This window comes from Zingiber officinale, chromosome 7A, assembly GCF_018446385.1.
Source record: "Zingiber officinale cultivar Zhangliang chromosome 7A, Zo_v1.1, whole genome shotgun sequence".
NCBI classification, from domain to species: domain Eukaryota; kingdom Viridiplantae; phylum Streptophyta; class Magnoliopsida; order Zingiberales; family Zingiberaceae; genus Zingiber; species Zingiber officinale.
Window position 1 is genome coordinate 47251526 of NC_055998.1, and position 13961 is coordinate 47265486.

The following is a 13961-nucleotide window of genomic DNA, read 5'->3' on the forward strand; positions in this document are numbered from 1 at the left end:
TATAATTTTATAATCCGTTATGTAGCCTCCACCCAAGTACAATTTCACAATCAATTATGATTGTCAAATATTGCTATTTTTTTATTTTAATATTTTTTTAAATAAAAAGAAAAAATATTTTGAAAAATAAATACGGCAGATATAAAATTTAAGTATTTATTTTAAATATTTTTTTTAAAGTTGTTTATAAATTACCGTTATATATGATAAAGATACATAAACGAACAAGCATGCCACTGCGGAGAAGATAAGATGGTTTATTTGTAAGGTAGGTAAACAAATTACAATAGAGGTAGTTCATCCAGCTAGCCGCCATGGGGATCAGATCCTAATCAACAACGTACTACGGAGCTCTTGCAATAAAAATTATGTCTCAAATCTGATAGGTAAGTGCGGCGTGTTTGCAATCTGCAGGGACATTAATTGTTTGCAGTATCTATAGCACGTTGGATCATGAGGGTCAAGCTCTGATGAGACGCCCCACCTGGTTCCATCGCATTCTTCGCCTCCATCGCCAATTTTCTAACCCTCTGCCTTCTCTCCTCAGCCTCCTCGCCCGCTCCCATTACCATCTCCACCGCCCGCTCCACGTCCTCGCGGGTTATTAACCCCTCGCTCTCTCTCGACACCATGAACGTCTTGGTTTGGGGCTTCAGCGCCACGCCAATCCGCAGAACCTCCACCACCAACTTCTCGTTGAGAAACTGGTCCGCCAGATGCGGCCACGTGATCAGGGGCACTCCCTGAGACACCGCCTCCAGCGTCGAGTTCCAGCCGCAGTGCGTCAGGAACGCCCCCACGGCGGGGTGCGACAGGATCATCAGCTGCGGCACCCATCCCTTCAGTATCAGCCCTCGGGACCTTGTCCGCTCCTCGAACCCCTCCTCGTCCAGCCACTGCTCCACCTCCGGCGATAAGTCCCTCTGCTTCACCACCCAGATGAATGGCCGGTTGGATGCCTCCAATCCATGCCCTACCTCGAAGATGTGCGAGGAACTAATCAAACTGACGGTACCGAAGCTGACGTAGATAACGGACGCCGTGTCTTTGGCGTCGAGCCAATTCAAAATCCGCTCCGCCTCTTCGGCAGCCGTCTTGTGGCCGCGCACGATTGTGTCATTCGTTTCCTTGTTGGTGAGGCTCACCGGTCCGATAGGCCAAATCGGTTTCCCGAGAGCCCTCTGGTAAAGATCGAGGAAGGGAGACTCCATCTCGCGGAAGGTGTTGATGATTATCCCCTCAGCCGTGGCTTCCGCCTCCAGCACCTGGCCATGAAGCTTCTCCCAGCCTGGGAAGTCGAAGAATCCCAGAGCCTGGATCCTCACCACCTCTATTTTGTGAGGCAACCCAGGGACGAAGAAGGGCTGGAAGAAGTCGCTGGGAACGTCTCCGGAGGATGCAGATTCGTGAACGTTGCGGCTGCACAAGAGGTAGAAGCAGGAGGGCCCGTGGAAGACGAAGCGGGGCAGTTCCAGCTCCCGCGCGACCTCCATCGTCCAGGGAGTGCACGAGTCGGAGACAAGGCAGGTCGGCCTCAGCCGCTGCTGGCGGAGGTAGCCGACCAGCTGCTCGCTCAGCATGCTCATCGCCACGAAGAACTTCTCCGACTGCTCGCCGAACTCGAGGAGGTCGACGTTCTCGGTGCCCTCCGGCAGGCCGACTTCGGCGCAGGGGAAGCGGAGCTCGGCGAGGCGGATCAGGAGGCCGAAGTCGTTGACGCGGTCGATGAGAGCCTTGAAGCGAGCGGAGTTGTGGGGAGAAGTGACGACGGTGACGAGCGCCCCGCGGGTGGCGAGGAGACGAGCCAGGTCGATCATGGGGATCATGTGCCCCTGCGCGAAGAGCGGCACCAGCACGAAGTGAAGCTTCCGCTGGCCACCGGCCTCCATCTCGGCGACTTGCTTCGTCATCGAACCGCACTAATTTTCTCCGAGAATCGAAACGGTGCGGCGATTAAAACGCCCTCCTAGCTAGTTCTTCCTCCGGAACATATATCCAGATGATATAAATACAACAACAGCAACTCGAATGATTGATTGTATGGATGAACCCTTGTTCAACGTACGGACAGCTTTCTGCTACTCTGATCTTCTAGAAGGTCATCGGCAGTTTCGTCCAGAGCGGCCACGATGAAACCAAAGTTGACCGCCTCCAGCAACGCCAACCGAGTGCCGACGGAAGGGGCCTCGAGGCGATCATACGGTCACGAAAACTCTGAGCTCACCGATGACGAAACAGCAGATCTAGATGTGGTACCGCCGGTGCATTTCTTGGACAGCGTACAGCTGGTAGGATTCGCATTACTTTAGCATCTGAGTTTCCGAAGCAGTAATTCGGACGCAGCAATTCCATCATTGGAGAATCGCCATAGATCTGCCATTGGAGGGTGTGCAGAAACAGGGATGATCTTCTGATAGAAAATTGTTTATTAGAACATGTAGTTTCCTTCCAACTGCCTCGTGAGGTTGATATGCTTGGAAGTCATTGCATCTTTATTCTTAATAGAAGACACGCAGCTTGCGTGGTATTATTTTTTACTAAACAAATATTTGATTCATTCTTATGTTTGCCCCGATAAGATTCTCCTTTATTTATCATCTAATCTCTCGTCCGGAAGTTAAGTCAGATAAAGACGGACCTCAATATATTAAAAGTTGACGGAAAATCGTCATGGAGTCCGATCTATCTGGCACCCTCCGGAATAGTTCACACGGACGGATGACGAAGGATGATGACGCTACGGCTCTACGCACACTCAGACGAGCCCACGAGTCATTAGAGACCAGAAACCAGGGAAAAAGTCCCCGGGTCGAGCCCTCCGACGCTCACGTCAGGTACTTTTTCCCCATAAACACAGAGAAAGGACGAAAAGCAAAGACGAGTAAGAAATGACGAGTGAGAGTACCTACATAAGGGACAAAGCTTCTCTTTTTATACTGCAACGGATGTTTCTAGGGTCTGGCGGGTGTCAGGGAATGTCGGCTGTCAGACTTTGTCTAGCGATGAATGACACGCGGCACCTCCTCATAGGCCGACGGCAGAACCAAAGGGGTAATGAGCCCCGACTGTTAGTATATTCCCTGACACACTGATTATTCTCTGACATTCTCTGACAGACAGTTACGATTCTCTGGCTTGTTTGTCCTGTAGTGTCTGGACACTATGTCTGTAATCCGAGGTCTGCATTATGACCTGCTTCTGTCTACTGTTATCTATGGTTCGTATGTCCCGACCTGTACGCCATGTCTGTATTCCGACCTGCTTCAATCTGCTGTTATCCATGGTTCGTATGTCCCGACCTGTACGCCAGGCCTGTATTCCGACTTGCACTTTCTGACCTATCCGTCGGGTCTGTATTCTAACCTGCTTCTGTCTACTATTATCCATGGCTTGTCCGTGTTGGTGCAACCTTAGGTCAAGGTTGACCTGGTTGACCCGACTCGAGGTGACTTGACTCGAGTTGTATTTTGATGTTTGACTTGGGAAGATTGTCGGTGCAACCTTAGGTCAAGGTTGACCTAGTTGAGTTGCATGTTGATGTTTGACACTCGTGAGAGAGTTCTATTCTTGATATGGGACAAGAATAGATGTTTGGGAGATTATTGGTGTAACCGTAAGTCAAGGTTGACTTGGTTGACCTGATTCGGGAAAAGTCCAAGCAGGGAGCTTGGCACGCGAAAAGTCCAAGTATGGAGACTTGGCAAGGACCAAGTACGGAGACTTGGCACGGGAAAAGTCCAAGTGAGCTTGGCACGGAAAGTCCAAACAGGGAGTTTGGCACGGGAAAAGTCCCGTGAGTGAAGCGTGTGGAAATCTGGTGAGTGAATCCAGTGAAAATCCTAGTGAGTGAAGCTAGGTGAATGAGAAAGTCCTAACTGGGATGTTAGGCAGGTGAAAGTCCCGTGAGTGAAGCCGGCTAGTTGTGGAAATCACGTGAGTGAAGCGGTGAAAACCCTAGTGAGTAAAGCTAGGTGAAAGTCCCGGTGAGTGGGCAAGGAAAATCCAGATGGATCAAGGGTGATCGGACATCTGGTGATGGGAAGTCCAAGTAGGTCATAGTGACCGGATACTTGGTACGGAGAGAAAAGTCTAAGTGAGTCAAAGGATTGACCGGACACTTAGGGGAGTCCTAGCAGGTCAAGGAGTGACCGGATGCTAGGCGCAATGTACCAACAGGTCAAGATTGACCGGATGTTGGTTTGGACTTGGTTTGGGCGAAACCATGAGTGGGTCGATCCGTGATCGATCCGGATATCGAATATTCGATCGGTTCGGTGACCGATCAAGATACATCGTAGTATATCAGTGTTAACTGATCGGATCGATCGTGACCGATCGAGTCGATCGGCCGAGCAGGAGCGAGGCGCAAGAGGGGCTGATCGGTCCGGGGACCGAACAAAGCCTGATCGGTCCCCGGACCGATCAGAGGTTCCCTGATCGGTCCATGGACCGATCGGGACAGGGAACAAAGAAGGAGGAGGAATGGATCGTGCGTCGGACCGATCATCATGGAGCCCGATCGTCCACGCCGATTCAGCACTACCTAGCTGCTGACGCAACGCTAGATTTCTTCGCTTTCTTCGCAGTTATAAAGGAGCTGCCGCGAGCCTCCGATCTTCTTCTTTTCCTTCCGCTGCGGTCGTTGTGCTTGAGCTTTGTTGAGCTCCTCCTTGTCGAAGCTTCGCGTGAGCTTCATTCCACGACTGGATCAGCTGCTGCCGAGTTGCTTGTTGCATCTGTCCGTGAAGTTGCTACTTCATCCGGGACCCCAGTCGACGAGAAGGCAAGCTACTGTGTTTACATTCCTGTTGTATTTTGTTCTTGCTATTCTCTTGTACTCTTAGCTTGCTGTTGCAAGTGATTGTGGCAAGGTTTCTCCACCCACAAGGAGTATATATTAGCCGGTTTTCTGGGGACTCATCCACCGACGGATTGATAGGCTTCGTCCACCTTACGGACACGCCGAGGAGTAGGAGTTTCATCTCCGAACCTCGTTACATCGACGCGTATTGAGGTTTGATTTCTTCTCCTGTTTTCTTTCTGCATTTAGTTTCCGCTGCGCTAACCCTAGTTTGTAGAAAGAAACGCGAGCAATTGGGGTCGGCTATTCACACCCCCCTCTCTAGCCGTACAAAGGATCCAAAAAGTGATATCAGAGCAAGGTTTGCTCTTCGCCGGATTAACACCCGAGGGAGCACAAGCTAGAGATGGATCAACTCGGAGAAGACATCACCATTCCACCCTTCTACGATCGCGACGACTTCGCGTATTGGAAGGTAAGGATGAAGTATTTCCTTATGACTAACATTGAAAATTGGAGTTGTGTACAATTAGGTTTCACTCCTCCGATGGATAAAGAAGGAAAACCTCTTGAGAAGAAGAAGTGGACGAAGGAGCAAATCCACCAATCCACAATCAACGACGAGGTAATGAAAATATTTGAATTCTCATTACCTAACGATATATTGTGTAGGATAGGTGGATACAACAATGCCAAGGAGTTGTGGAACAACTTGGCTAAGTTCCATGAGGGGAACTCCACTTCAAGCCATGAAGAGGAGTCAAGTGAGCCAAGTAGCTCACATCATGGAGAAGAGGAATTAGAAGTTGAGGGCTACTCAACATCTAAGGAAGAAGAGGAGGAGAGTTCTTCTTCAAGAATGGAGCAAGAGGAAGAAGCTTCTACCTCCGGAAGGGATGAAGAAGAAAGTCTTCATCCATCCTCAACCCTAGGTAACTCAAGCATTTCAATTTCAAATAAATTGCATATATTATGCTTTGAGTGTAGGGAATTTGGACATTACAAGAGTAAATGTCCAAAGAGGGTTAGGAAGACTCCACCGGCGCCAAAGATCAAGGAAGCCGGAGTCCCGATACGCAAGAGCAAGGAGCACGTGATGTGCTTCCAATGCAAGCGAAGGGGACATTATCGGAGCCAATGTCCGAGAGGGAGGCAATCTCACAAGGACAAGAGATCGAGCACATGTATAGGGGGAGCTAGGGCAAACCCTAAGGTAATCTCTAAGGCACACTCTTGCAATTCTAGTAGGATGCATGCTAGTAGCCTTATTGCTATTGTCAAGGATAATAACAAGCATGATAATCTTAGGAATCAATACAAGTGCTTAGGTGCCAAGCATGTCAACCTAGATAGGGATACTATTAGGAATGCTAACTCTAGGATTAACACTTCTAAGGTTAAGGAAAACCTAGGTAGAAGCCCCAAAAGAACTAGACATATGCCTAGGAACACCTCAAGAAAGAATGACAAATCAAAACTTGAGGTATTAGAAAAGGAAAATCAAGTCTTGAGGTCAAGACTTGACTCCTTAGAAAAGGCTCTTAAGGATTTGACTCTAGAGTCTAGGGGTCAAAAACCAATGTCCAAGGACAAGAAAGGTTTGTGTCACAAACCTAAGTCCCAAGTGGCCAAGCCCACTTATCATAGTGTTCCATTCGAGTATGGAACAAAACCTAGGGCTAGGAAGACCACCACCAAGGTCACAAGGGGAGTCACCCCTAGAGTTGATCTTGATGAGTCTCAAATGACCAAGGCTTTAAAGCCTAAGAGGGTCATTAGGAGGGTTGCTAGGGAAGCAATCCCTAGTGAATATTTAGTGAACCCAATGAGCTCAAATAGGTATTGGGTTCCTAGGAGCATCCTCTCTATCTCATAGATGGGTTAGAGAGTGTCAACTCCGCTTAGAAGGGTAGTTAGCCCAACTTTGAGGAAATTGACACTCAAGGAGCATTTTCAAGGTTTTGTTAACCTTTGAAAATGAAATAGAATTACTAGTTACTCCTTGAAGAGTTAAACGTGCCTAATGGTGGAAATATCATTTTTAATCTTAAGTGGCACAATTTGAGGAAAACCTAGAGAAATACCATAATTGGGATTTTGGTTTCTCTTAGGGATATAAGGGCAATCTAGGATTAAATTTTGAAGTTAGCCAAGTGGTTAAAGATACTTAGATAAGTAATCTAGGTATATTTATTTATGCTAAATCTTGCCATGATTGTTTGCCCTCACATGTCATGACATCATGTTTAGTTTTATTATCATTTGAAATGTCATGATAATGCTTAGGCTAGTTTTTATGTCATATTTATTTAAGTCTCAAACTTTATGTCATGACATCATGACATTGGCACATGTTTTCATTTATGATACCATTTTATGCCATGTCATCATCTCTTGCATTAGTAATCAATTGAATTGATTTAAGGATGAAAAACACATTTTGATATTGAGATCAAATTTGTGTTTAGAAAATGCATGAGACCTTAGTCTAAGATACCTAAACCCATATCTCACATCAAAATTGACATGGATGTGTTTGATACACTTTAGATGTGTGTGAGATATTAGGATCATGAGTTAGGATCAAGGTGCATAGTTCTTGTACCTAGATGAGCCTAATTCAAGAAATGGAGGATCATAGGGAAAACTTGTGTACAAGTCATGTACATATAGTCCTAAGATTATGATCCTAAATTAAAGGGTTTAAAATCATTTCAAAATTAATTTGAAAAACCTTGATGAAGCTTTCCTAGTGATTGCATTCATCATTGATCATTGTGATACAAAGTTGAGTTAAACTTGAACTATTTCAAAGTTTTTGAACTTTGTATCAAAATTGAAAAATGGAAGTTATTTTCATAGAAAACTATTTTTCCATGATAGTGTATGATATGAGGAATGTATCCTCAAAGTTTCGTAATTTTTGGAATTTTCTTGAATTTATTAGGAGTTTCTGATTTTCCGGAAGGGGAAATCAGAAGTTCTGATTTCAGTGGCTGGATCGGTCCGGGGACCGATCCAGGGAAGATCTGATCGGTCTGCGGACCGATCCAGAGTATTGTGGATCGGTCTGCAGACCGATCCAGTGAGTTCCAGTAGCACGAGTGTGATCTGGTGAAGGGCTGATCGGTCTGGGGACCGATCAGGGCGTGCCAAATTTCTGATTTTTCAGCTGTTGTCTGAAATTTCAGTTATGGAAGTGGTGTTTTTTGGATTTCTAAAGGTTTGGAACTCTCAAAGACATTGTTGGTGCAATGGTCAAGGGGGAGTTGACCTTTAGGGGGAATCTTAACTAATTGTCAAGGGGGAGTTGACTTTTAGGGGAGTTTTTACTCCTTAAGACTTTTGAGGATTAGTGATATGGGATTATCACTAAGTTGATTGTTAAGTTTAGTATCAAGGGGGAAATTAAGAGTTTCAATGAAAGGTATGGGACTTTCATTAGGAAGAAACTCTTGACCTTGATACTCTCCTTTTTCTTTTTGATATGTGTCAAAAAGGGGAGAGTGTTCATTGGAGAATTATTGGAGAACCCAAGTTAGGTTATCGGGTTAACCTAAGCTAGGGGAAGAATGTCAAGGAATGTTCGAGGAAGAACATTGGAACTCTTTTTGATGTGTGTCAAAAAGGGGGAGAATTATTGGAGAACCCAAGTCAGGTTATCGGGTTAACCTAAGGGGAGAATGTCCAGAGAATGTTCAAGGAAAGAACATTGGACATTGGAAGATGGTTGGAAAACCTAAGTTAGGTTATCAGGTTAACCTAACTTGATTATGGGTTTTGTCAAACATCAAAAAGGGGGAGATTGTTGGTGCAACCTTAGGTCAAGGTTGACCTGGTTGACCCGACTCGAGGTGACTTGACTCGAGTTGTATTTTGATGTTTGACTTGGGAAGATTGTTGGTGCAACCTTAGGTCAAGGTTGACCTAGTTGAGTTGCATGTTGATGTTTGACACTCGTGAGAGAGTTCTATTCTTGATATGGGACAAGAATAGATGTTTGGGAGATTATTGGTAAACCGTAAGTCAAGGTTGACTTGGTTGACCTGATTCGGGAAGTCCAAGCAGGAGCTTGGCACGCGAAAAGTCCAAGTATGGAGACTTGGCATGGAAAAGTCCAAGTACGGAGACTTGGCACGGGAAAAGTCCAAGCAGAGCTTGGCGGAAAGTCCAAACAGAGAGTTTGGCACGGGAAAAGTCCCGTGAGTGAAGCCAGCAATGGAAATCCTAGTGAGTGAATCCAGTGAAAATCCTAGTGAGTGAAGCTAGGTGAATGAGAAAGTCCTAACTGGATGTTAGGCAATTGGAAAAGTCCCGTGAGTGAAGCTGTGCATTGTGGAAACCCGTGAGTGAGCCGGTGAAACCCTAGTGAGTGAAGCTAGGTGAAAGTCCGTGAGTGAAGCCGGGCAGGAAAATCCAGATGGATCAAGGGTGATCGGACATCGGTGATGGGAAGTCCAAGTAGGTCATAGAGGACCGGATACTTGGTATGGAGAGAAAAGTCTAAGTGAGTCAAAGGGATTGACCGGACACTTAGGGAGTCTAGCAGGTCAAGGAGTGACCGGATGCTAGGCGCAATGTACCAACAGTCAAGATTGACCGGATGTTGGTTTGGACTTGGTTTGGGCGAAAACCATGAGTGGATCGATCCGGTGATCGATCCAGGTGACCGATCAGATGACAATCAGAAGTGATCATGGTTCTGTCAGCTTACTGATCGGTCTGGTGACCGATCAGCTGGAGCCGATCGGTCGCCGGGACCGATCAGGGACGTACCACCTGAGGTGGGATCGGTCCGGGACCGATCAGATTCCACCAGAGAGTTGGGAACTCTCTGTGAACCCTCTGATCGGAGAAGGAAGGAGGAATGGATCGGTCCGTGGACCGATTCCATGGAGCCCGATCGTCCACGCCGATTCAGGCACTGCCGTTGCGATGGCGCGCAGATTTCTTCTTCGCAGTTATAAAGGGGGCTGCCGCGAGCCTCGATCTTCTTCTTCCTTCTTCTGAACGTTGTGCTTGAGCTTTGTTGAGCTCCTCCTTGTCGAAGCTTCGCGTGAGCTTCATTCCACGACCGGATCAGCTGCTGAGTTGCTTGTTGCATCTGTCCGTGAAGTTGCTACTTCATCCGGGACCCCAGTCGACGAGAAGGCAAGCTACTGTGTTTACATTCCTGTTATATTTTGTTCTTGCTATTCTCTTGTACTCTTAGCTTGCTGTTGCAAGTGATTGTGGCGAGGTTTCTCCACCCACAAGGAGTTTGATTTAGCCGGTTTTCCGGGGACTCATCCACCGACGGATTGATAGGCTTCGTCCACCTTACGGACACGCCGAGGAGTAGGAGTTTCATCTCCGAACCTCGTTACATCCTTGCGTTGAGGTTTGATTTCTTCTCCTGTTTTCTTTCTGCATTTAGTTTCCGCTGCGCTAACCCTAGTTTGTAGAAAGAAACGAGAGCAATTGGGGTCGGCTATTCACACCCCCCTCTCTAACCGTACAAAGGATCCAAAAGTCCGTACCGACCTGTACGCCCGATCTATATCCCAATCCGCTTCTGTCTGTTGTTATCCCTGATTTGTACTTCCCGACCTGTAAACCAGGTCTATATCCCGACTCGCTTCTGTCCTTCCTAATCCATGGTTTGTATGTCCCGACCTGTACGCCAAGTCTGTATCCCGACCCGCTTCAGTTCTTCCTAATCTATGGTTTGTATGTCCCGACCTATACACCAAGTCTGTATTCTGACCTGCTTTTGTTTGCTGTTATCCATGGTTCGTATGTCCCGACCTGTACGCTGGGCCTGTATTTCGACCTGCTTCTGTCTTCTGTTATCCATAGTTCGTATGTCCCGACCTGTACGCCAGGCCTGTATACCGACTTGCTTCTATCTACTGTTATCCATGGCTTGCACATTTCGACCTGTCCTCCAGGTTTGTATTCTGACCTGCACTTTCCGACATATCCGCCAGGTCGGTATTCTGACCTGCTTCTATCTACTGTTATTCATGGCTTGCACATTCTGACCTGTCCGCCAGGTCTGTATTCCGACCTACACTTTCTGACCTGTACGTCAAGTTTGTATCCCGACCTTCTGTGTTTCGCCCGAGGCCTTTCCTTCTGCGCCTTTACCTGGCCTGTGGGCCCTCTCCTTAATTGTACCTAGCCTGTGGATCCAGTTCTCAGCTGTACCCGGCCTGTGAGCCCCGTTCTTGATTGCTATCGAGGCTGGATCTGGTCCAACTTGGAATCCTATCCTTTGACTGCCCCGTCAGCTGGGACTCTGACCACAGCCACGCAAGCTTGACTTCTGACTTCCATGGAGGGTAGACTTCTGACCTCCACGTAAGCTTGACTTCTGACCTCCATGGGGGCTAGACTTCTGACCTCTACGTAAGCTTGACTTCTGACCTCCACGTAAGCTTGACTTCTGACCTCCACGGGGGCTAGACTTCTGACCTCCACGTAAGCTTGACTTCTGACCTCCACGTAAGCTTGACTCCTGACCATCCTGTGGTCTTGACTCCTAACCACATCATCTTACTGACCCCACAATTATACACCGTATCACAAGCCTCCCCCTCAAGTCTAGTCGAAGAAGGCTTTAGTCCGACTGACTAGACCCAAGTCCCTTTATTACCTGACCTGGTTCTTTCATCCTCTGTCGACCTGTTTTCCATCTATCTTCTTCAGAATTTCTCGCCGTCCTAGGAGATAAATGGGATGGTTTTGTGTGTATATTGATTCTTCAACTTCCGAGCCTATTCTTCTCCTATAAATGTTACGCTGTTTTCCAAGCGTCCACTCAAGTTCCGAGGAAATCCCTTCACCTTCTTCTTCCTTATAAAAGGTCCGAGCATACCCTTCTCCTCTCTGCCTCAAGCTATCCTCTTGTTAATAAAGCATCAAGCCTCTATGGAACCTGCAACAGAATCCTGCGAACTTGCTTCTTTGCTTCAGCAAATTGCCCATCTGACGGAGTTATTGGCTCAAAAAGAGGAAGCCTTGCTGGAGATGACTGCGAGTAGAGATCTTCAAGCGCCCCTTACTTATGAAATGGAAAACCTCTGGCTGACCGCCAAATCCAGAACCCGGGCCAAAGTTGCTCTCAAGCTGAAAGCTCAATCGGACTTCCAGAGCCAAGTTCACTATATTATCTATTTGAAGATGAAACATGAGGACGAGGTGGCTCTCCTGAAAGAGGAAGGACGAATCATAGACGAGACTATTGGGCAACTGAAGCGCGCCATCAATCTTATTAAGGAAGATCTAACTAGAGCTCAAGCTCATCTGGCCAGGAAGGATCAAGCCTCTGGATCTGGTAGCAATATAAACCCTTAAAAAATGTTCACCTTGTTAACGAAATAAAACCTGTTTCTTGGGCTCCACTCATGGTGTAACACTACACCCTCTTGCTCGGGTATTATTACGATTCTATAAAACACCTACGTCTCCCTAACATTTCTGGAAAAAATAACAAAAATAATAAGGCTAACCTGCTTATCCCACCTTCCTCTTACCTCACAACATATGATCCCCAGGCTTGAGCAGCTAAGACACTTGAGAATATGCCTGTGAATTTTCATATTTATCATATCAGAAATAATGGAAATATGAATTACTGACCGGTTAGGCACAAGAACTTGGCTTGTTGTACTTGGCTTCGGCGAATATAAGGAGTGATGACAGAAAAAAGAAGTCCTTGGGCGTGAGAGCTTAGCTCACTTATAACTCGCACTGAGGCGAGAGTCTGGGACAACCGACCGGGAAGATCGTTGCGCGTGAGAGCCTTGCTCACTTATAACATGCACTGGGTGAGAGTCTGGGACAATCGACCGAGAAGATCGTTGGGCGTGAGAGACTTGCTCACTTATAACTCGCACTATGGCGAGAGTCTGGGACAACCGACCGGGAAGGTCGTTGGGCGTGAGAGTCTTGCTCACTTATAACTCACAATGGGGCGAGAGTCTGGGACAACCGACCGGGAAGGTCGTTGGGCGTGAGAGTCATGCTCACTTATAACTCGCACTAGGCGAGAGTCTGGGAAAATCGACTGGGAAGATCATTGGGCGTGAGATCCTTGCTCACTTATAACTCGTATTGGGGCGAGAATCTGGGACAACCGACCAGGAAGGTCGTTGGGCGTGAGAGCCTTGCTCACTTATAACTCACACTAGGGTGAGAGTCTGGGACAACCGACCGGGAAGATCGTTGGGCATGAGAGTCTTGCTCACTTATAACTCGCACTGGGGCGAAAGTCTGGGACAACCGACCGGGAGGTTCGTTGGGCGTGAGAGCTTTGCTCACTTATAACTCACACCGGGGTGAGAGTCTGGGATAACCAACTGGGAAGATCGTTGGGAGTGAGAGTCTTGCTCACTTATAATTCGCACTGGGGCGAGAGTCTGGGACAACCGATCGGGAAGGTCGTTGGGCGTGAGAGCCTTGCTCACTTATAACTCGCACTGGGGCGAGAGTCTGGGACAACCGACCGGGAAGAACATTGGGTGTGAGAGCCTTGCTCACTTATAACTCGCACTGGGGCGAGAGTCTTGGACAACCAATCAGGAAGGTCATTGGGCGTGAGAGTCTTGCTCACTTATAACTCGCACTGGAGCGAGAGTCTTGGACAACCGACCGGGAAGGTCGTTGGGCGTAAGAGTCTTGCTCACTTATAACTCGCACTAGGGCGAGAGTCTGGGACAACTGACCGGGAAGGTTATTGGGCGTGAGAGCTATGCTCACTTATAACTCGCACTGGGGCGAGAGTCTGGAACAACCGACCGGGAAGGTCGTTGGGCGTGAGAGTCTTGCTCACTTATAACTCGCACTTGGGTGAGAGTCTGGGACAACCGACCGGGAAGGTCATTGGGCGTGAGAGCCATGCTCACTTATAACTCGCACTGGGGCGAGAGTTTGGGACAACCGACCGGGAAGGTCGTTGGGCGTGAGAGCCTTGCTCACTTATAACTCAAACTGGGGCGAGAGTCTGGGACAACCGATCGGGAAGGTCATTGGGCGTGAAAGCCTTGCTCACTTATAACTCGCACTGAGGCGAGAGTTTGGGACAACCGACCGGGAAGGTCGTTGGGTGTGAGAGTTATGCTCACTTATAACTCGTACTGGGGCGAGAGTCTGGAACAACCGATCGGGACTTCTTAGG

The 13961-nt window shown here is 47.7% G+C and overlaps 1 protein-coding gene across 1 annotated transcript; it reads right to left on the reverse strand.

Moving 5' to 3' along the window:
• Positions 1–245: 245 nt before the first annotated feature.
• LOC122000099 (UDP-glycosyltransferase 73C2-like) lies at positions 246–2122 on the reverse strand. The gene has a single exon (XM_042554640.1). It carries the CDS (start codon positions 1908–1910, stop codon positions 420–422), a length of 1491 nt encoding a protein of 496 aa, XP_042410574.1. The 5' UTR covers positions 1911–2122; the 3' UTR covers positions 246–419.
• Between the last annotated feature and the right edge of the window lie 11839 nt (positions 2123–13961).